The sequence below is a fragment of the Xiphias gladius genome, chromosome 16 (genome assembly GCF_016859285.1).
Source record: "Xiphias gladius isolate SHS-SW01 ecotype Sanya breed wild chromosome 16, ASM1685928v1, whole genome shotgun sequence".
In the NCBI taxonomy this organism is placed as follows: Eukaryota; Metazoa; Chordata; class Actinopteri; order Istiophoriformes; family Xiphiidae; genus Xiphias; species Xiphias gladius.
The window spans coordinates 9,170,224-9,194,486 of NC_053415.1; the positions used below are offsets into that span (position 1 = coordinate 9,170,224).

At 37.5% G+C, this 24,263-nt stretch overlaps 1 protein-coding gene across 1 annotated transcript in view; it reads right to left on the minus strand.

Moving 5' to 3' along the window:
• The window catches only part of thsd7ba (thrombospondin, type I, domain containing 7Ba), a 167,720-nt gene that overhangs the window by 42,117 nt on the left and 101,340 nt on the right, over positions 1 to 24,263 (minus strand). Inside the window, exons 10-14 of the mRNA XM_040149288.1 lie at positions 22,316 to 22,547; positions 18,476 to 18,591; positions 16,912 to 17,044; positions 16,108 to 16,211; positions 5,058 to 5,249 (exon numbers count right to left, since the gene is read on the minus strand). Of these exons, the coding sequence (XP_040005222.1) occupies positions 5,058 to 5,249; positions 16,108 to 16,211; positions 16,912 to 17,044; positions 18,476 to 18,591; positions 22,316 to 22,547 (777 nt within the window). The remainder of the gene's footprint in view (positions 1 to 5,057; positions 5,250 to 16,107; positions 16,212 to 16,911; positions 17,045 to 18,475; positions 18,592 to 22,315; positions 22,548 to 24,263) is intronic.

The window sequence follows — 24,263 nt, forward strand, 5'->3', positions numbered from 1 at the left end:
GTGAAAGCATTGCAGTTTTGCTAAGCCTGCTATACCTGTGCACCCATATTTGGATCATGGATCCTGGGTGTCCTAGGCCTCTTGTGTGCCAAGTGAGCAGCCCATCTGTTTCTGAAGTGGGTCTGATTGCAAACATTCCTGACAGAGCGTGAACCTGCTGCCATCGCACTGCAATTCAATGACAATCTGTTCAATCTACACCACTGCTGGTGGTTGATTGAAGAGCGTGAGTGCAACATCACTTCATTTTGATAACTGCATTACTGGCAGTAGCACCACATACGCCTACAGACACCACAGATAATCTGCTTTTAAGTGCAATATCTAACTTGTTTTAACAGTATACATTTCAATTAATTAAAACAATTTTGAAAATTATTTCCATTTAATATTTGTTGTACTGATGCTCCGTTAGCAGCCATAACACCGTCCAGTTTTCTTTGTCTTTGTAACACTGTCAAACGTGTGCTGAAAAACATTTGCAAATGTGGAATGAGTGACCGAGCTTTAGGTTACTTGTGGAATGCCATGAATGATTAACCTTGAAAATTATGTCAATAGATAGACAGTATTTAACTGATCTCCGCTCCAGTCAACATGAACCTTTCCTCCACTTGGCTGGATGAGTGATCACACCCTGGCGTTGTCACTGACGTCATTCCAATTTTCAAAAGTGATAAAAAAAAACGACGGCTGTTCTACAAGCAATGTTGATGCTGAGTCATGTTTCCTTTTTCACCTGAAATACTTAGTTTTAGTAGTTGTTGAATAGATTTGAAAGACACATTATCACCTTTATGTTTGCTGACTGGTTGAATAGGCTGAGTGGACCCATGAGTATTAGTTTCTGAACTGAAATCTTAAAAGATGTTTTCTGACCGTGTGAGGCTGCTAAACAACAAAACCAACTATGTTTCAGTGGAGTCGGTTTTACCATTGAGAGTAACATGCAGAGGAAATGTACTGACTGGGTGTGAAAATTGTACTTGAAAATGTTTTCAAGAAACAAGTGTTCCAACAATGAGAGAGCATCTAAAGATAGTTACATAACATAACAAACAAAAAGGTACATAACAAAACATTCAAGCTATGCAAATGTGTGCCAATATTGCTGACACAGCATAACTTCTAATATTTTTACAATTAATATTGCTACATATATTTTCTAATTTTGCAAATTATAATATCTGTAGCTCACAATACATACAAGTCAGTAGTCACAGAAGATTTTATAGTCATGTCTTAAAAGAACAAGTCTCTCTATTCTATTGAAGTCCATCTCTCCTGTAATAAAATGTCTGATATTAAATCCATGTACTGTGAGATAGGTATATAATAAATCCTATAGAAATCCTCACCCTACACTCGGCCTAGTGCTATACTCTATGTTCCGTCGGTATATCTTTTTTCCCCGCCTTTCTCTTGAGTGGATTTCTGTGGAATTGATTTCAATCAATCAATTAGTCAACCAATCTTCAGTCATATAGCATATGTAACAAAATAAAATAAAATAGAAGTAAAAAACACGAGATAATTTAAGCGCAGAGACAAAACTTAATTTTGAAATGATAAAAACACCCATAGAGAAAAGATAAGAGCAAAGATAAATCTGAACCAAAAAACAAAATCAAGTAAACTTAGTTCAAGATAGCAAATTGACCATTAGAATTATAATATTTCTATAAAGGGCCAGGCTAAAATCACATGCATGAGGTACTTAAAAGCTTACTCTGACAGAGAAGAGAATCTGAGCAATTTAAATGGCTCAGTAACAAAGCTGGATAGTGTAGCTAAACCATTTATCTGCAGTTAAGCTCTTACAGATACACACAAACTCTGCTTTCTGATCTGTGGTGGAAATAATTCACAGAACTCAACATTTCAATACCCATACAACACTAAACATGCGGCTTGAGAAAGAAATTAGCTACGACTCAGTACTTGACAATAAAGCAATTGGAAAAACGTTTATTACTTTTTGAACATTTTTTCCACCCAAGTCATGTCGTTTATTGTCTTTTATTCTGACAGGAGACAGATTCTGATTACAGCAGCATATGCTGAAATGTGTATCACTTAAACATCAATAAATCATTACCCTATTATTATTAATACATCAGTATAATTACATGTAATAAAAAAAACTAGAAGACTGACATCCTCTATGTTGCTTGAGTAAACAGAGTTTTTAGTTTTTGACTACAAACATCGTACATGCAACAGGAACCAACAGTCAGTACGTTTAGATGCACAACAATATTGCACTATTATTCTGTGTATGACAATATTTAATTCTCTGGACATGTATACAACACATTCTGGGTAGAGATGCATTTCCAGAAGAAATGCCTGCTTTTGTGGACGGAAGGAGAAACACACCTATTTTTAAACATTATAAAAGACTTAATAAGGTGGATGAAGGAATGAAAAAGAGAGGTGTTTTACGTTAATTGGAGTATGTACAGCTGCATGTAAACAGGAATATTAGTGAAATATTCCTGTTCATTAGCCATGTAAACAGCTTAGTTGGAATATTGGCTTTTTCCGAATAAGAGCAAAAACCTGAATATTTTTTGCATGTAAACGTAGAGTGTGTTTACTGAAAATGAGATCTTAATTTGTGTTTCGCTGATATTACAAAGAGGCTTTCAATCTTCTCTACTATATTTTCAATTCTTTGTTTTACATATGTAAACATATAAATCAGTTAAATCAGGTGATTATATATAGTGTTATATATATATACAGATATATGTTATATATAATGTTTAAAAGTTTGCTTGCAGCACTTTTGAAGATGCATATCATATGCCAAGGATCATTTTAGTCACGAAAAGGCAGTGATTGCTATTGTGCTGAAAAGCCTGCACATCCAGCCTGGACTTCACTTATTGTAGGGGAGTCACAAGTTTTATGGGACTATCCCAGCATTCTTTCAACAATGCATGCTGGGATAGCAACATGCACTTCTGACCACACTATTACTTGGCTAATACCAATCCATTTTCTACACTGCAGGGCGGAGACGGGGGTCAATGTATCTGTGGACTGTTAATTTGCTTTTCATTAGTGTCTGGGTTATGGTCAGTCGCTAATATAAAGTGTGTGCATGTGGGTGAAAGAAAAATGTGATGATGAAAGGAAAGAAGTAGAATGCTGGCTGGCTGTAGGTTGTGTGGGGCCCTACAGTATCATCAGAATCACCAGTTCGCCTAATCTGCATGTCTTTAGACTGTGGGAGGGTATTGCAGCACCTGGAGGACACATGCACGGAAGGAACATGTAAATTCCCCACAGAAAGACAGCAGCTGTTCAGTGGACTCCAGAACATTCTTGCTTCGAAGCGATAGCGCCAACTACTGAGCCACCCATGCTGTCCTAATCGAGATAGAATGTCATATACACTGATCAGCCACAGCATTAAAACTGGTAACTGGCTTTAATATTGTGGCTGATCAGTGTATATGCTCTACACTAAGCCAAACAATCGCTGAGAAATTTAAAGTCAGAGGCGTAACATCAAACCTGAAAAATACAAATTAAATGATTTGTATGTGTTTGTGTGTGTGTGTAGGACAGGGGGCAGAGTGCTGAGCCATGGCTGATCATTTTATGTCTTTCTCCTCTCAAACCCTAATTCTGTAAACAATTTGCTTTTATGGGTAATAAGTGTATGTTACGAGGGAGGCTGTTAAATTATGACAACACAAACTGATATATACACTACTCAGGGACCACCTGTCATAGTGTGCAAAAAACAATTATTGTGCTGTGTACTTTGTCTATTTATACAAAGACCTTGCCAATTCTCAACCTTATTTTTGTGTATTAGCAACAGGGCTGCTGTGTTTATAACTTTCACAATACTTGCCAGTGTTCTCTCTATGACTGTAACTGTAGCAATTCCTGTAGCAACTCTGCAATTCCACTGACATATGCTGACTTTAGTCTATGGGAAAAGGAGATTTTCTTTCTTTCTTTCCACTTCTAGGAAATCCAAGGGGCATGCTTTACTACTGAACAGTATTCTGTTAAATAGCCTTTTGGGCCTTTAAAATTAACTTCAGTTTAGACACACAGAATATACAGTAATATAATTCATGGAGGCTTTTCAGCAAAGCTGTGTTATCTAAGCAGGGGCCTTGGTAAGCTGCCAATTTCCTTAACCACACGCCAGAGCTTAAAACCCACAGTGGGTTCGCTTTCCATCAATTTACCTGGCAGAGAAATTTAAGCGTGTTAAAATTGGCAAAAAAGAGTTGAAGTACTGACTTATTGTGACCATTACAAACCACTGAAGATGAGCACACACTCTTCTCAAAGAAACACACCACTGAGCTAAGGCTGATTTCATGTGCTGGATTCTAGGAGCATTATAGAGGAAGACGGGTATGTTTACTACAACCCCTCTGGCATCGGATCAAATATTCATGAAGACAAATAGTATCCAGCCTGGTCTGCAAGCACAGCATGTAATTCAGATTTTGCCATCTGCACTGAAATAACAGATTACAAGCAGCGTGAGACCTAATTTAGACCTGACATAACACTACATGGACAGTAGAAAGTTACAGTAACAAAACTATAACGAGAAAAAGAGGTTGGACTGGATTGGGATATGTTTTTCAAAGTATAGGGTCTTTTCAGCACATGACAAATATACTGTAATTATAACAGTCCTGAAGATCAAGGAATGTACTTGAGTTACGTTTAAACACGCAGTTTGAGAAAGAAATTAGCTACGACTCAAAAGGCCCACAGACCAACAAAGCAATGGGAAAGAAATGTTCAAGGCCAGTACTTGATGCTTCCAACTGTAATCTGTACTACAAGGTTACTACAAGGTGCTTTGACACTGACTGATGGCAATTTAGATGAATATGAACAGCAACTGATGTGTCGCATTGAGAGCTTTTTACTAGTAGAAAAGAGTACTTTAAGTTTATGTGGAGTCAACTTTTCCAATCAGCGTGAGACTGTTTGACCTAAGAGGATGATCTAAAGATGAAACTGTCGCCTCGAGTGATAACTGTGTGAATTAAAAGTAGAGCCTTTACCTGTGAGTGAGCGCTTTCGACTTGTTGAGGTGCCACATCCAGTGCATTCAGAGAACTTGGACCATGAAGTTAGAGTGCAGTCATCCTTGCAAACCACCCGGCACTCTCTGATCTGAGGGGGCAAGGGGCCAGCCCATCGCAGGCACTCCATCATATTGGCCGACTCACCGTTCTCCAATACACAACTGACTCCTGCAAACACAGGGGGAGGCAAGAACGTCACTCCATTTATACAAACACTGGACCCATAACAAATCACACCTCACCAATTTAACGTGCAGCCATTGTTACTCTTTTTCAATTCCCTACAGATATTTTTATCGTCATTTGTGCTATAATAAGCCTGATGGAAGCATGAGGTCACTTTCGTATTCAGAGTTTTATGTTTGGTTGAATGGGCTCAAAAAGTTTTCTACAGTCCAGTCATAGCATAAAATTCATAGTTATAGAGAATATCCCTGTGCAGCTTTCATTTTACAATCTACTGAAATGCTAATTCAACCTTCAAGCACAAACCTTTAGCAGACTTCTTTAGATAACTATGATTAATTGAATAAAACGACATTCATAATAACAGATCAAACTGAAAGCTAAATACTTTTGACAGAGTGATCAATATATTATCAAATCAAAGTACTGATTCTGATTAAAGATGAAGAAAGACATCACAACCCAGTGATGTGATGTGTACTAAGAATTATTATTTAGAACACACTGCTAGACCAGATGGGTTATCTGGTCTGATGTAGTACTCAGTTAACTGGAAACAGACTTTCAGTCCAGTGTATGCTTTTGATAACTTGGGAAAATACTCCTGATCAAGTTCTTTTGCAATTTTTTCATGTCTGTTACGTGAAATTAAAACTGTCACAGAAGTGAGGCCGCTCTTTGTCAGAAAAGATAGAGCTAGGTGTAGTTAAGAAAAAAGTATACAATTAATGCAAGTTTTTCCTAAAAGAAAAAAACAAAAACAACAACTGTTAGTTAGTTAGAACTGTTAGTTCCCTATCATACAAAAACAACTGAACATGTACTCCCCCAAGATGTATGACACAGAGGCCAGGGCTAATCTGTAGCAAGAAACCTCATTTCTTTACCTTTTATTAATATTAAACCAGTCAAATATCCTTTCAGAGTTGGATATTTAAATTTTTTGTATCCCCAACTTGCATGTTGAGGCCTATAGTGTGTTCATCAGACCAAACAGCATTTATGAAATGCTGAGGCATGGCGCAAGTGCATTATTAGTTTTTGATAAAAATAAGACAATAGTCTGAGGCAAATGGGAGGTCATGCTTGATAAACAGTTGAATAGATTATTACATTACAAAACAGAATGAATTGTGTTGCTCAATATCCTGGTAGAATGAACACAACCGGCTACACAAATGGTGACAGTTAGTTTGCACAAATGCTTTAAGAAAATACATATATTAAAGCACATTATCCCAGTGTCACAGGCGCTCTCACCAGCATGCCATTATATGCAGTAAGGTGCTTCGAAATCTAATCATTCACTCTACCGACGGAACCTGTGGTTGAAGAGGGAAATTTACAATGTTCTTATTCACAAGGTACAGTCCTCACAAAAACACACATGACTTCCAAATTTCCAAATTAGGGTCAAAAAGATTTTGAACTTGTAAAGTGATTTTCACAAATAATTCTAAAGTTTATATTCGTGAATCAACCGTTGTAAACCTGTAAAATAAATCTGCATGAGAAAATCAAGTTTGTACATGTGTATAAAGGATTTGTATTTGTAAAAAAAAAAAAAAAAAAAAAAAAAAAAAAACTATGATTAAAATCTGTGAACAAATGATATTAGTGGTGAGGTTAAAAAAGACGTGCTTTTGTGTACAGATACAAAGCAGAAAACTGAGTGTAAAACTCAATGCTCAAGGTTCCCACACTGTGTGTGACGCTTACAAGAATGAATGTTGACTCTGTTTTTACACCTGAATCTGATTGGACACTGACAATCCAATCACAAAGCAGAGTCCAATCAGAGGGCATGGCTGAATGATAGCGCGGGCTCTCCTGTGACCCAGGTGGGTTTGCATACAGACAATTTGAGCCCATAACTTTCTCACATTTCATATATCATAGTAACAAGTCAAAAAGAAGAAAAAAAAGACTAAGATTTTGCAGGTTGTAATGCTGTGAATCAAGTCGACAATAATAAGCAAATCCACAAGGTGGGAAAGGAATAAATTCCCTGATTTCCAGCACTTGCCCATACCTGGCATGGGTGTCTGCAGGAATAATTATTTGATTATTGCTGGTTCAACCCTGGCTAAGAAGGGAAGCAACATAAATGAGGATCCACAAAAATAGTTATACATGCAGTCTGAGTTAATTAAAGAAATCCAATAAATAGGAAAACTAAGAACAAACAAAGAAGTGTGAGGACACTATCCCTGCACAGTCTACTGGCTGAGCAGAGGGGAAGTGGAGGAAGGGACTTTTGTAGCTTTGTCAGGTGCCACTGATTAGACAGAAGCAGCTGACTGGACCGTAGCTTCTTTAAACAAGGAAGAAAAACAGACAGACACACAAACACACTACACAGGACATAACAATGTTCAAACACATTGTTCTATCATGCACAGCAAGATGCTGAAATTTAAGTAAAGCAATGTTATCAGTGAAGAAAACTTCTCCTCCAAACATCTCTACATCTTTGAATATTCACTGATCTACAAACATGCCTTTAATCCATTTTATTGATTTCTATTTGACTTTTAAATTTTGCCCTCTGACAAAAACTGTTTGGTCTCTACATGCTGAGAATGTGTGGGATGGACATTTACATACAAGGCCTCTACAAAGGCACTGCAAGGGAGATGATAGCTATTATTAATATGCCTTTATCTAACATTCACATTCAAAGCAATTGTGAATCACAGTGAAAAAAAAAAGATGCTTAATTTTGCAATGTATGTGTAAGATTGATAACATTATGATTAACCTTTAAAGGTAAATCTTGTTTTTCTTTTAACAAACCTTTTAAACAAAACAACAAATCATTAGCAGCTGCAACACTATTATTCCAATTAGTACCACTGTGTTAATAACTACATGCCCCTGTTAGTATTCAGTTCTGTCCATTTACCTTAAATGGTCTTCTCTCTTACCCAGCCTAGTCCACCAGTGACAACCCCATTCTGTCATTGCCAGTGTCTTTTATTAGCAGAGCCCAGCACAGCACATACTGGGGTTCTGATTTTGAACTGGGAACCATCCATCTTTAACATAATTATTCCACTCCCAGGTTTATGTGGCCCTTCACATCATCTCCTCTCACAAATGGTAACAATTTTTGCCATGGTATCTCTGCCACTGACAGGGATCTTCATTAATTATACAGTTACTTAGAAAGGTGAACATATTTGAGGCCCAGCTGAAAGGACAAGCTTTGAAGATGCTTGTCACAGTCCAGGTTTTTAAAATCGTGTCTGGGACAACGATGTAGACTTTGAGATAAAAGGATATTCTTTAAAATCATAATCAAGTTTCCTTTCTAATTTTATCTTTTATGAATCCAGCCCAGAATATGTCAAATTTTCTATCATTACCTTTAATACTACGTTTTTCATCCCCATAAAATCCCTTCCCATCACATACTGTGGCATGGAAAATTTTGGGCACCCCTGTTCAAAATGTCTGTTACTGTGAATAGCTCAGTGAGAGGAAGACAAACTGATCTCCAAAAGGCATAAAGTTAAAGGTGAAACATTTTTTTCAACATTTAAACAAGATTAGTGTATCATTTTTGTATTGTACAAGACTAGAGTGAAAAAAAGCAAAGAAGCACCATACGTAAGTTTGGGCGTCCCAAGAGATTTGAGCTCTCAGACCTTAATTAGCTTGTTAGGGCTACAGCTTGTCCACAGTCATCGTTAGCAAAGGCCAGGTGATGCAAATTTCAAAGCTTTACAAATACTCTGACACCTCAAACCTTTTCCCAACAATCAGCAGCTATGGGCCCCTCTAAGCAGCTGCCTAGCATTAAAATAATTGATGCCCACAAAGCAGGAGGAGGCTTTGTTTCGGGTAGCGGTTTCCTCAGTTCATAATGTAATCAAGAAATGGCAGTTTACAGGAACAGTAGAGGTCAAGTTGTAGTCTGGAAGACCAAGAAAGAGAGCAGGCTCTGGAGTGGTGGTCCACTGTTCTACTTTGCAGCGACACCTGCACAAATATGACCTTCATGGAAGAGTCATCAGAAGAAAACCTTTCCAGCATCTTCACGGGGGAGGCTTATCCTTTTTTGTTATTTTGAAACTGTAAAAGATGGAAATAAAAAAACAATCTTGCGTAAATTATTAAAGGAATGTGTCATCTTTAACTTTATGCCTTTTGGAAATCAGTTCATCTTCTACTCACTTAACTATTCATGGTAACAGAAATTTTGACCAGAGGTGCTGAAACTTTTTCATGCCACTGTATAATCTTTGAGTTAATTCAGTAATATTGCTTGTATAATGTTCTTCTAAGTGATGCCTTGTGAAGAGTAATGTGGATTGGCTTCATTATGGCCATTAAATCACATTTTTCCTGCAGCAAAAGATCATCAGCATGACTCATTTTCTATTGAATAATTTCTTAAAACAGTTCCAGTCCTACTCAGGGAGGGATATAATATATCCAGCTGGTTATGAGCCACAAGTTGGCTGAATTAAGACACAGTGTGTTGTAGGTAGTGTTAAATCCATTAGCTCATTGCTCACTCAAGTTACCAGCTACAACTTCACACAGGTTTTCCAGAGTTGCTTTTTCTATTTAGTAAATAATTTTCTTTTTGACAAGGTTACAATTTATCTTCTCATTTCCTCTCTCATTTAATTCCTCTTATCCGTCAACCCTGGCATGTCAGGTCAGTGTATGTATGGCAATCTTCACCTCATTCTAGATTTGGTCAGACATTAGCATTTATTCAACATGCAGCTTTGCGTTTGACATGGGTCCAGACAGACATTGAGTTGGGAGGAAGCATTTGCTCAAGCCAAGGGCATATTGGCTTCGTAAGCCACAAACCCAATTGCTTGCTTGTTTTTTTAAAACTTGGCCATGATTCTAACCTTACACTACAGGCCCGAGCCTCGGGATCACAAAGTATCCAGCAATCTGACTAGATTTGGCTGGGCTGAGAATCTCTGGTTGCATTTCTAACTATTCTGTAACTGCTATGTGAATGTTTCATCATCGCTAGCCATCTACCAGTTTCCCAGAGTTACATAAGAGTCCTACTCATTTTTCAACCAAAACTCCTGTAATTCTCCCAGGAGGGCCAACCTGGAAATCAAAATCCTGTTTACCTCAAGTAAAATAAAAGTTTCTACAATGACTGTGTGCCTGGTTTTGCCGCTCAGTTATTGTTAGTTCAGCCAGATTGATACCAAAAACAAAAACTAGGTATACTTGTAATTGAGGGTAAAAAAATATGGTCTGGCCAACGTTCATTAAAATTCACATGATACAAAGTTTATGGGTTGATGCCTTTACATCCAACACCTCATGTAGATCCAAACCCACATTTCCGAGGCAAATGTGGGAAAGAGTCATTCAGAGATTCAGCATGAATACAAACCAGTGGAAATGTGCAAATAGGGAACAGGTGTAGATGTGCATTAGGCAGCAAAAATAGAGCTGAAAATGTTACAACAACCGAGTTTCTGGTAAATTCTGAAATCAGGCTGTCTGAGCTGTGACAGACAGAGTTGCAGCTTATTACCACAGCAAATGTCAGAGCAGTCAGACAGGAAACATTTCTATATGCTGTTCGTGGCCACAAGACAAAAAGACATAATAATTACACCCCAAAGCACAGCGCTGCACGACCACACCACCCTGTTAACGCTTCATGCTTAATGTTGACAGAGTTTACATAGGGGTTGATATGATAAGGATTTTAATATACAGTATGCCTTTTTATGTATTTACAATTATTTTGAAATGTTATAAGTACTTATTTACAAATTTGCTGACAATTACTTATGACTTGTAAATGCCATGACAGATTACTATATAAGACAATTTATAAATTATTTACACATATGCTACATGGTTAGTTAATGATTATTTTATCATTAACTAATGGTTTATTAATAAACTGCAACAGATTTGTGATGAGTGTCTGTAAAAGACCATTACTCTTCATTGCCTTGCAGTCTGATGGGTTACCAATTTTTTGTCAGACTGCCTAATTATTCAGCAAACATATAATATGCTGATGAAGAAAGTCTGCAAGTCTGCTCTGTGGCTTACACAGTGATAGCATCTATTACTCAGAAGGTTTATTTCACTCTACCCTTAACTGTTTTTGCACCTAAATACCTAATGCTGCAAACAAGTGTAATTTAAAGCTGAGTCGATGCATGGAATGTTTCTGCAGGGCGTCACGACTCATCCATGCAGCGATTAGACAACTGTGCCTCTTAAAGAGGGCTGCCCGGTCAAAGAATGGATTCCTTGGAAAACAAGCTGCAGCTACAAAACCTCGCACAGGATCATCTCGAGTGTGGGAGCATTTTAGACAGAGACCCAAGCTCCGCAAATTGTAAATGGCTCATCACAGCAGTGCAACTGCTATGCAAGGTCACTTGAAGCAAAAGCATCTGGACAGAGCACCTAGCATGATATATTAGGATTATTAAGATGCAGAAAAAGTAATGTATGTACTGTTGCAGTTATGGTAATGTAATATTGCACCTTGTGTCATCTAATTTTATTCGGCTGTTTCCTTTAACGGCCATGTATGAGTGAGAATATGGCTTAAACTATAGATTAAATAGATTCAAATATGTTCCTTACTAATGCATGATTTTCTAAACTGCATATTACTCCAGTGATATAATAAATCTACGTCATACCCATTAAGTTTCAAGTCACATTTTTCAGTAAAAATACTGATTCTCCAGTGGAGGGAAGGGTTGCTATGGCACACAGTGATTAAATTAATCTTCACTCACTTACCAATTTATTAGGTACACCTAGGTAAAACTGATGAAACAGGCCTGCAAAAAATCCTCCCTTCATGAAGATTATAATGTTCAGTTTTTAAGAGGATTTTGATTTGTTTTAATGTTCATTATGGAGGCTATAAAGGCCTCCCTTCATGCACAGTGAAACCCTTACAGATGGTCAAGAATGCAGCAGCATGCCTGGCTTTCAATCAGCCTAAAAGGGCACATGTCACTCCGCTGCTTATTGACCTCCGCTGGCTACCCATTGCCCCCTGAATCAAATTCAAGTCACTAATGCTTGCCTACAGAGTGACTTCTGGGTCTCCACCCATCTACTTGAACTCAGTCATACAGGCTTATCCTCCTTCTCGGCCACTGCTTTCCTCCAAGGAACGTCAACGGCCATTGCTATCCCTGCACACAAGGCAATCACAGTCCAGACTGTTCTCGTTTGTGGTTCCCCATTGATGGAACAAGCTACCAAATGCTGTCGGACCAGGGGCACCCTTCTCTATTTTCAAAAATATCTTGAGGACTCATCTTTTCCAAGAGTAAACCCTTTCCTAACACCTCTAACACCCCAACATACCTAACTAGTGCTTACTGCGCACTTTCAGTGAACTTCTTTACCTGATCTCTTTGCACTTCGTCTTATTGAACAGATTTTGTGCTTATTACTTACTTCAAAGTCTCCTGTTGTACTGAAGCTTAAGTGTTGTCCCTCAATTGTAAGTTGCTTTGGATAAAAGTATCTGCCAAATGAGTAAATGTAAATGTAATGTGTTATTGTACTTAAATGTACAGTATGTTCAGAACATCAGATGTAATACATTACATGCAATCTGCATACTTACTGTACTAGAGCAATTACATGAACACAGTAAAAATAAACTAAAGCTAAAATCTTTGTTTAGAATTAGTAGTAATTTTATCTAAATCCGATTGTATCATACTTATGGCTGAGTGTTGATAGATGATTGTATGTAAAGGGCTCTGGCAGGGAAGTTCAGCATCTTTAAATGTCCTTGAATAAAATAATTGAGGAACCTATGCTATAACTTTCTGCCATTAATCTTTAAAATATGCCCTTATTCAATGTTTCTGTGCTCCTAATATGACCCTATTCCCAATTATTATCTCCTAATTATTTCCCAATTTGACATTTATGTATTCTTTTCATTGAATTGGTTCAGCCATCCACTGAGTGAAGGTGAAAAAGTGAAACTCCGGATAGAATCTTTGTTGTTTAAAATCTCAATTTAAATAATATGTTTCTACCAACTGCAAATTCCAAAAGAATACTTCAGTTTTTGAAATGTCACAGGTATTTAACTTAGTCATTTTCTAATCACATTCTAATCGGCAGCTCTAAAGGTCAATGAGGCTTGCTCTTAACCAGGGAACACTACAGACACTTTTCCCATCCTCAACAAAAAGTCACACAAATTCAACAGAGAAATGTCAGTCATAATTATACGGCTAAGTAAAAGTGAGCAACAGCCATAGCAAGAAAATGCTAGACAGCTCTCAAGGCAGCACAGTAAGCCACTGAAAACTTCACTTGAATCGCATCAGTGAATTAGATAGAACAGCCAGTTTCTGGGATTTATTGGGACATTTGCTCTCCTCTAAACGAGTCTGAAATGATCCAATTAACACTCTGGCTTTATAACGATTTGGGCCAGTGGCGGTCGTTTTCACAACTCCATTCAGAGAAACGTAGTTCCTCACGAAGGATGTTACACAGGAATTTTCAAAGTTTGGTAACTGACGACACATTCACACACTCACAGTGCACAATCAGTTAGGGCTGGTAATCACAGGGACACAATACAATACTTATGATATGCTGCCAGTAGTAATGATTGTATCATACATACATAATTCTACAATATAGGACATACCTTAGACATTCATCAACAGCACATCGTAATGAGTTGTATAACTAAAGAGGAAAATATTCCCCTAATGGGAAAAAAAAGTTTTTCATTAAGCAGTATTCATGCCATCCACAGCAGTTTCACTCACAGTTTTACAAACATCTGATATATATCATGTTAAAAAATCTGTCACCAGTCAATTGTTTAACAGTCATAAATTGTCAAAAGGCCAGAAAACAAAAAAAGTAACACATTTTTCTCTTAGAATTTACAGCCATTTTATACATAGTCACTCATTTTAAGGGGCTCAAAAGTAATTGGACAAACCCACATAATTATAAATATAAGGATTATTTTTAATATTTGGATGAAAATCCTTTGCAGTCAATGGCTGCCTGAAGTCTGGAACCCATGGACATCACCAAAGGCTGAGTTTCCTCCCTTGAAATGCTTTGCCAGGGTTTTACTGCAGCCGCCATCAGTTGTGATTGTTTGTTGGTCTTTATTCCCTCAGTTTTGTCTTCAGTAAGTGAAAAGCATGCTCAAATCGGTCGAGGTCAGGTGACTGACTTGGCCATTGAAGAATATTCCATTTCTTTTCTTTGAGAAGCTCTTGGGTTGCTTTCAAAGTATGTTTTGGGTCATTATCCATCTGTACCGTGAAGTACTGTCCTATCAGTTTTGCAGCATTTGGGTGAATCTGAGCAGACAGTACAGCCCTATACACTTCAGAATTCATCCTGCTACTTCTATCAGCAGTCACATCATCAATAAACACCAGTTCCATTGGCAGCCATACATCCCCATGCCATGACACTGCCTCCACCATGTTTGACAGATGATGTGGTGCTTTGGATCATGAGTTGTTCCTTTCCTTCTCCACACTCTTCTGTTTCTGTCGTTCTGGTACCAGTTCATCTTGATTTCATCTGTCAAAAGAATCTTGTTCCAGAACTGGGCAGGCTTTTTTAGACGTTTTCTGGTAAAGTCTAATCTGGCCTTTCTGTTCTTGAGTGTTACCACTGGTTTGCACTTTGTGGTAAACTCTGTATTTACATTCATGAAGGCGGCTCTTGATTGTAGACTTTGACAATGATACACCTACCTCCTCGAGAGTGTTATTGACCCTGCTAGATGTTGTGAAGGGTTTTTTTGGATCCCCTTTAGTTGTCTTCCGTGGTCTTCCAGGCCTACATTTCCTGTTTTTAAAATGTACCAAATTGTGGAATCAATTTACAGTCAACTGTCCAATTACTTTTGAGCCTCTGAAAATGAGGGACTATGTAAAAAAATATCTGTAATTCCTAAATGGTTAATGCAATATTTTTGTTAAAACCCTTAAATTTAACACTTCTATCAAATCTTGATGGCTTCATTTCAAATCCATTGTGGTGGTGTACAGAGGCAAAATTATGAAAATTGTGTCACTTTCCAAATACTTATGTACCTGACTTTATATTGGAAATGTACTGTTTCTATTTTTTGTTGTTTACAAAGCATTGACTGGTGCCACATACCACATCATTCATAGCCTAAGCTAGGTCTGTCCCAAATACTGTAATATACAATATCACAAATTATTGCTACTTTATACTTATGTTATGTGTACTATCCCAAAGATTCATGAGATCATTTTACCCCCAGTCTTTTTGTGTTACATTATTAATGGATTGTGTTCTGTTAGTGTGAGTATTTTCATTCTTAATTTGTGCACTATAAATCACAGAACTCTCTCAAAGTCACACTTTATGACTCCAAAATCTCAAGCCATGAAGCTTGTCTATTGGAAGGGCATTGTAGCCCAACAGGCTCTTAAATAGCTTTATAAACTTTATCGTGCGAGTAAGGGCACACAAGTGTCTGTATGTACTGTTAGGTGTGTGTGTTGTGTGTAATAGGGCAGATTATTTCTTTCAACCTACTGCTGAGATGTCCTTATGGCCATCTGACTTGCACCCATTAATAAGAAACCATTGTTGAGATGAGACAACAAATAGAAAGGCTCATCTCATTACACGCTCTGGACAAATTCCCTCCTTCTTTTATACTTCCATCCCCTGCTTGTTAAAGGAGCAGTTCTGAAAGGGCTATTAGGTCTCATTAAATAATGAAAGTAAAGGGATAGAAAAGTAAAGCTTAAACTTGTGATACAGCAGCAGCTGCCATTTGTAGAGTTTATAATAAGTCAGGGATAACACTTGCCTCTTGTTTCTAAACCATTTCCACAGGCTTCTCCTGGTCTAGTTAATCCCCGTCGAACAGATTCTGGAACCAGAGTGCAACTGTGCCACTTGTGTGTATTCCACCTACACAGAAACACATAATACAGAAAGACTTTAGGATGGCAGTGTATTACTACAGTTTCTTTTGCACAGAAAAAGTTTCCCAATTTTTTTTTTCTCACATTTTTTTGGTTTTTAATGGGTGATCTTGACCATATGCAGCCAACGTGCAAACTCTATATAAGCAGGAACAATAAAAGTTATTATATTTGCTGGAACAGTTACAAATTAGTATGTCAGTAAATTTGTGCAGTTTGTGCGTTTTGTACATTATTTTGGAGTTGGAGCGCAGATTCAGATGTCCCTCTCAACTGATTATATATTGTCTAATGGTGTTTACTGAACATTAATAAGTGTTCCTGTAATATACAGTATTATTTGTGGAATGTTGCTGAATGGTTATCTTGACTTCAACAGGCAGGTAGAGACTGAAACCCTATTGTTTTCTGTTTTTGTTTGTTTTCCTTGTTGTTTGTCTAAAGTTTCATGTCACGTCATGTTTCCTTTCCAGCATGAGAGGATGTGTCAAATGCCATCCTGTTGATGCCAATATAAATAAAATACAAGTATATCACAACATTAATGGACCCTTGTGACACTTGGTATTAGACATAGATCCTGTTTACACTTTCTTCTCTCCCTTTTCTTTTGTAGATCAGGTAATTCAAGATTACTTGTCCTTAGATAAGAAACGGAAACAGCTGATTATAAATGGTGCCATTACCTATATACTGGACAAACTGGAAGTGATTCACACTCTCTCTCTTCATACAGTGTGTCAGGACACTCTTGACCTCCATTAGCAGACCTTTGGATGATGGTCCTGTATCGAGACTGTGTGGTGGCCGTTGCATTTTCTGTTGAACATGAAGCAAAATCTTCACAATGCATTCAGTGTCACTCTGTGTACTCACACAGTTGAAGCTCAATCAATGTTTTCCAGAAAGGAGAGAGAGCGAATGGCTGACATGTAATGTCTGGGACAACAAATAAATGGAAACACAGTAACACCATTGCAGTGTAATATCTGGAAGAGATGGCTAGAAAACAAGGAGTCTCAAGGATCGGATCCTGATTAGTGTGCCCTTGTGGCTGTCCTCCACCTCACTGCAGTCTGTTTTTGGACACACCACACTGTCATGGCTTCATTTGGCTCACACACCAAGGCTCATTACACAACACTAATTACTAAACATTGAAAATGGTGCAATTAACAAAGTGATTACATCATCAGCAGACCCAGTGGACTACAGCATATTTACAGAGACAAGTTGCCTGCTTGATGCTTTTAAAAACAATTACATATTTTTTGATTTCCAAGATATTTACAGTAGGCACATTGAAGCCCATTAAATATCCATTTTCCTCTCGATGTGCCAGCTTAATGTAATGGACAGTTAACACTCTCACTTAAACTTAAATGCAATTACTGAATACACTAGAGACGTGAGAGGAGAACAAATTTGTATGGCAATATATTGATTTTTAATAAAATGTCTCTGGTGGCATTGTTATAACATATGCCAAGTGCCTAATACCTTATGATGTTCACCTATACTGTAACTACTGTATGTACAACAATTAAATTACATAACGTACATAGCTGCAATTAACTATTATTTTCATTTTGGATTGATCTGCCGATTGTTTTCTAAATTTATTAATCAGTCATTTGAACTATAAAACACCAGAAGATAATACTTTCCCCAAAACACAAACTGACATAGTAAAATAGCTTTTCTTTGTCTGAATAAAAATATATTACGTTTACTGTAACAGAAAAAAAAACCAACCAGCGAATAGTCACATTTGAGAAGCTCGACCCAGTAAACTGTTGTCACTGGTGCTTGAAAAATAAATTAAACAATTAATCATTCAACAATTAACCAATCTTTTTTTTAATCGATTGAGTAATTGATTAATGGTTCTAATTTTGTGTCCATATAGGTATGTAGTTAAAAGCCAACTCCCCCTAAACTGGAGTTGCTTCAGGGAGGTAAACTGCAAGTGTAAATGTTTTGAAGTAAATTTTTATAACAAAAACATTTTTAACAACTTTGTAATTTGCGCTATTACAGTTGTGATTAGATTTTCATTCACTCCACCACTATACATTACTAATTTATCTTTACAAAAGTATTGCATGTGTTACAAAGACCTCCTGTCACTCATAAACAATGGATATAGGAGATTCTCTACTTTTTCAAGTCAGATATCCTTACTGGTTGAGCAGCTATTAAACAGTTTCATAGAAACTGAGTTCATAGAAAATTCATGTAAAGACCTACCTGGCATACAGGTTGACTTGCAGGCTGTCCATTCGCTGAAGGGTGTCACAATGCAGTCTTTCTTGCAGGGAAGCAAACAGGGTCGAGCAGTTTCTGGACGAGAAGAATCTGAACACCTAAACATGCAGACAAACAGTGCTCTTAAATTCTCCTTATCTCCCAGGCGATGAATGATAAACGTCCTGAGTCCCGCTGGTAACAGGACAGTGCAGTGAAAAAAACTGCCCCGTCCTTGACATCACACATCTCCCCACAGAAAACATGATTGATTACATGTCCCCCTGCTTGTACGCTCAAGCGAAATGTGGACAAATTTAAAAATGTACAGTTTTCTCACACATTCAGTTGATTTCAAGGGTACCAAGTGCTCTAATAAAAGAAAAATTCTCCCACTATTACATTCTACTGTATAAGATTTCAATGCTGTTTTTTCAACCTGTTGTATTACCTCTAGGTTGCCAAAAAAATCAATTAATGCAGCTTTAAGAATTACTGATATGCATTATTAATCAGTAACAATATCCATTATCTAATTTATTAGTGTACTTGTTTTTGTGGAATGATATCATAATAAAGTTGCAACTACTGGATTTCTTACCAGTACTGCATAGCTATGAGTAGTAAAAAAAAAATTAGGATCAGTTTAAAGAACCAGGGGCATGCATTAATCTCCCTGTATACATGCATTAACAGCTACAGTAGTCTTTTAATTCTATCCAGGGGGCCGAGTGTTCTGGGAGAAGAATCAATCAATCGATACACAGCATGGCTGCTAATTAAACCTGAGAAAAGTGTGAATATGGAAACAGTTCTACCAATCTACCAATGAATCATTCCTGCCACACCAAGGACACCATCACCAGGTTTTAAGGAGAATTTTACCAACTTTTACCTATTTTTTTTTTTTTAAATAGAAAGTAATTATAAAATAATCATGTATTTCGTCTCTATTTACCCTACTAGATATCTGAAGTAACTTATCTGTAACAAGCCCTTTGGCTGTGCTGTATTTTGTGTATCATGCAACCTTGAAGTGGATCGTATTAATGCAGCTTTATAGAATAAGTCCTCAGCTTTGATGTCTTCATCACCCCAGCCCACCCCCCTACCCACACACAGGCGCACACGCACGCACACACACACACACACACACACACACACACAAACACACACACACACACACACACACAAACACACAGACACACAGATAGAAATTCCATTTTCTTTTCAGAGTGAGTGACTTCCCTTGCCCAATAACCAGATCCAGGTCTCACTAGAGACCCAGCATGGTGCTCCATCCTACCAACTGCAGAAAGCCAGCACGTACAGGAACGAGATCAAAGTATGTCAAAGCATAAGGAGGCAAGATACATAAAAGTCATCCTTCCCCAGCTTTATACCTCCTCTTCTCTCTGCATCTTTGCGGTGATGTATGCCAGAGGGCATGGCAATGCAACAGAGCAGCAGGGGGAACATGTACGTCAGAATGAGGGAGTCAGATTTACAGTCAAGGCCACGGTGTTCAACTGTGACATGGCTGGGGACATTAAATGTCTCCCTCTCACACATTACTGATTATCTCTTCAAAATTGCAATCAAATGCGCAAGTAATCAATTTGAAACAATTCCAACTGATTTAAATACTTAATATTTAACACTAAATATTAATGTGTGAGTGAGTTTTTATTTGGATGTGCTGTTACAGCCCAGGGCTCAGTAGTGTGCTTTGCCTACTCAAAACATAGTTATTAGCAACAACAAAAAAATGATTAAAAACTAAATATCAAATAATAATGGCAAGATTGTTTGGCTTTTTAAGTGTAATATCTTCTTCACTATCATTTCAGTATATGTGTATATACAAAAAGATAATTTGGTACCCATATATAATACAGATTATTAGAGGTTACACTATAATTACCACTGCTTTTGTTTGTAAATGAATATTTTATCTTTAATCTGTTACAAGGGACCAGACTAAAAATCAATCGTGAAGGCTCCGGTACTAATACCGAGAAAGACCCACTAACCTTTTTTTGAGCCACTGCTCACAGTGGAGATTACTGCTAAGCATGAAATATACAGATGTTTGCTTGCTGAAGTTACCATTCTCAAAAAGCCCAACATCAAATATATTCAGGGGGCAGCTGCTCCTCAGATAGGAATGATTTGTATAAAGGACCTTCCTATATTTCAATTTCAATTTCAAGTTTAAGATAAATGGGCTGAAGCAAAAGAAATGGACAAGTCTGAACACCCCTATCCAGCCTGATTTTGTCCTTTTTCAGTCTCGGAAATATGATACCATAGCATACTGAATGTGTCTTCAGTGTATTGATTTTAGAAATCTGCATTGTTCTATATGGACATAATCAAATCCTGATGAAGTCTCCCAGACAGGAATGCCCAACTTTGCCACATAAACACACTAACTCACTTTTTACTGAGAGTCAAAATCAACTACGATGAATAGCAACATGCAGGGCTATGTGTTAGGTGCTGTTCCATTAAATGAACACTTAAAGAAGTGATTGAACTCACAGTATACTGTACAGGCAAGATCTGTTGGTGGAGCAGAAATGACAGTTTTCATTAAAGCCTCTGTGGTGGAATATAGAACGGGCATAAGAAAAAAAGCCTCTCCATAATCCATTTTATGGCCCTGTCAATAATATATTGAGCTAAAGAAGGGCAAACTTTGTGAATTATTTATAAATCTGTCTTCCTGGTGTGGGCTGTAACATCATTACTATGACAGCACAGAAGCCCTTTGCAGTGTTTGATATTATATTGCTGAAAGAACAGTAGATAATTTTGGAGCATAAGCAAAATTAATCTCAGGTTGACAAAGGAAAAAAAAAACCCTAAACAGAGGCAGAAAGCACAAAAGAAGAGCTTAATGTGCAAAGCTCTGGGGATGTAATTTCACAGTGCATCAAGTCCTCTGGGTCATTTGTCAGTAAGTAAAAGCAAACACTAGAAAACGTCATGTAAGACACTTTTGGAAACTGCGTTCTTAAATGATTTTTCTGTAAGAGAAACATGATCACTTCTCAACTCCTCCGCCAGATCTTTTACTCGTCAACTATAATTTACCATTCATTTCTCTTGGGACCCATTTTCTGGTATCTAAAACTAAGCAAAGCAGCAGTGTCAGATAGGAGGAAAAAATATTCTGTCAAAAAGTGATATTTTTATACTGGCAAAATGAGTCAAGCATAGACATTTTAGTTAGTGTATCTGAGACACTGAGACATTTTTCTATGTTTAGAAAAATAGGGAAAAATATTTAGTGTTGTGCTGAAACAACGCTTTTACTTCGTTTGTTTATGAGCAAGTGTATAGAGGTCAAATTACTGGAGTATGCTGATACAACTGTGGAGATTTTAGAATCACCCCTCCAGCGGATGCAAGGTTTTCATATGTGAAAATACAAAGCAAAAACTGACACTAAATTCTCGCATGGAAAAGTCAGGTGTTACAGTAATGCAACCAACATGTGGACACATCTGGCTCAATGCTATCCAGAGGTGAACAGGAAAAAGGAAGGAGGCAACTTATTTATTCATCTCACAAAATACTTTGAAAAACATACCTTCACATTAAACTGTAATGACATGGTGCTGTCCTAAAAAACAAATCACTTATGATATAGAAAATCAATGAAAATCTTAACATGTATGGACATGTACAGCATATATGCGCAGACCAATATCAAAAAAATAAAGTGATATAACAAAGAAACGTAACATTGAATAGCAAATTACAGAACTGCAATACACATTGCATTACCACTCTAATATATATACATGAAAACTGATGCCGCGTCAGAGAGCTTACCTTTTACTTATAACAGGTCCTACGTTCATCTTAATGCAGCTGACTTTGCGGATTTGGACACCCGCAGCACAGGCAGGGGTCCCATTCCAGAGGTTGGTTCCATTGAGATCCATGGAGGTATCCTCAACACAGGGACCCCACGCTGAGGCCTCCCAGTAGAACACCACGCAAGGATGGTCATTACAGACTCTCCACTCCTCCAGTGCTGGAGCTGTTGGACACTCCTTCCCTTCTGGCCAACAAAATAAAAGAAAGAGCCATAGAATCAAAGACTTGAGGAATATAATGTAAAACTTAGCACTCTGAAAAAAAGCTGAGGGGATATAGTTCAGTTTTTCAGTGTGTGTGAGTACATCTGCCTGTAATGTGTTTAGATGCTTATGAGCAAGCTAAAACAAATGTTAGTCCAACAAAGCAACATTATAAAGCAGAGTATGTGTGATTTGCAAAAAAACTGAAATAAATTGCACCTCAAGTAAAACCTGTAGATAGTCACTGGAAGTCAAATGCTAATATTCACCATTGACTGCCGGCAGCTTAGCAATAAAACAAATGTTTGTTCTGGTCATCTGAGCAGACACTTACAAGTTCTAACTTGTAGAATTTTGATTACAAATTAAAAGTTATAGCATAATCAATGTAACAGAATTCACAGGCCAATTCAAACACTGCCCACAGCCACACCACAACAGTCTTTTCCAGTCCGTCTTCCCTGTGCTCTGGTTGTCATATAGTTAGTCATTATGTGGACAGCCACTGTACAGCTCTATATTCAACTTCAATGAAAGTGCAACATTGAAAGCAGGAAATCTGTGAAAGCTTCCACCTACCGAAACTGTGTGTATGGTTACAGTAAGCTACGATAGCAAAATAGTTACAATAGCAAAGATAATACCACAGTAGCAAATTTTAGTTTTTTAAAATTTTGTACATGCCTGCATCCTCTATATTTGCAGGCAGGTGACACTACTAATTCAATGTATTAGATCTGATTGTATTTAGTTTATATTAATGGCAAATATGTACCCAAAAAGCACAGGATTACAATGGAAAGTCATAACTTTGTGTTTTTATACTGTGTCTTCTTCTAGTGTTTGGCTATTTACCCATATTTTAGTCCTAAAGTGTAATTTTAGATCCGTGTCTTCATCTATTGTGTATGTTTTTGCGGGGACATTATGCATATATTGTTCAATGACAAAATATCAAATCAAATCATATCAAGCTTTTCCCTTTAGAAATGTTCATTTACTGTAAAACACACACAAACTTACTTGTACACTGGCAAACAGAGTTACACACTCCGATCGGCCATGACATTAAAACCAGTTACTGGTTTAAATGTTGTGGCTTCATGTTGTGTACACACACACACACACACACACGTATGTGTGTATATATATATATATATATATATACATACATACACGTCCATGCTTCTGAGAGACAATATACTTAATCAGTGCAGGGACTGTCCTATCTAAATGGAAGTAGAACAAGGGACAGTTCAATTTGGGCAGGATCATAGGTGTCATCTGGTGACTGGTTAAGTGCCATAAAGTGCACTGGAACTCACAGATATCACAATCAAATAAACACCTGCACCTTCCAGTCTGTTTTGCATTTCCCACCCTTTCCATACTGTCACACACCCATACCAACATGCAGGCATATGAACACAAATATAGACACACACACACACACACACACACACACCTGCACTCAGCACCTCTGTCAGGAAGCAGATATGCAGAAAACTTGTAATAAAAAAACAGTGTGGAACCTGGTTTAAACTGTGAGATTCTTTCATCAGCTGTTATTGCAGATATGCATTTGGTCACAGGGATTAATGGGTAGTAGCTGGCTGCCAAGGCTCTGCAGTCTGACTTAAAAACACAACACTTGGAGTATGTAGAAGAATACTGACCAGAGAAAGAGCACTCGATAA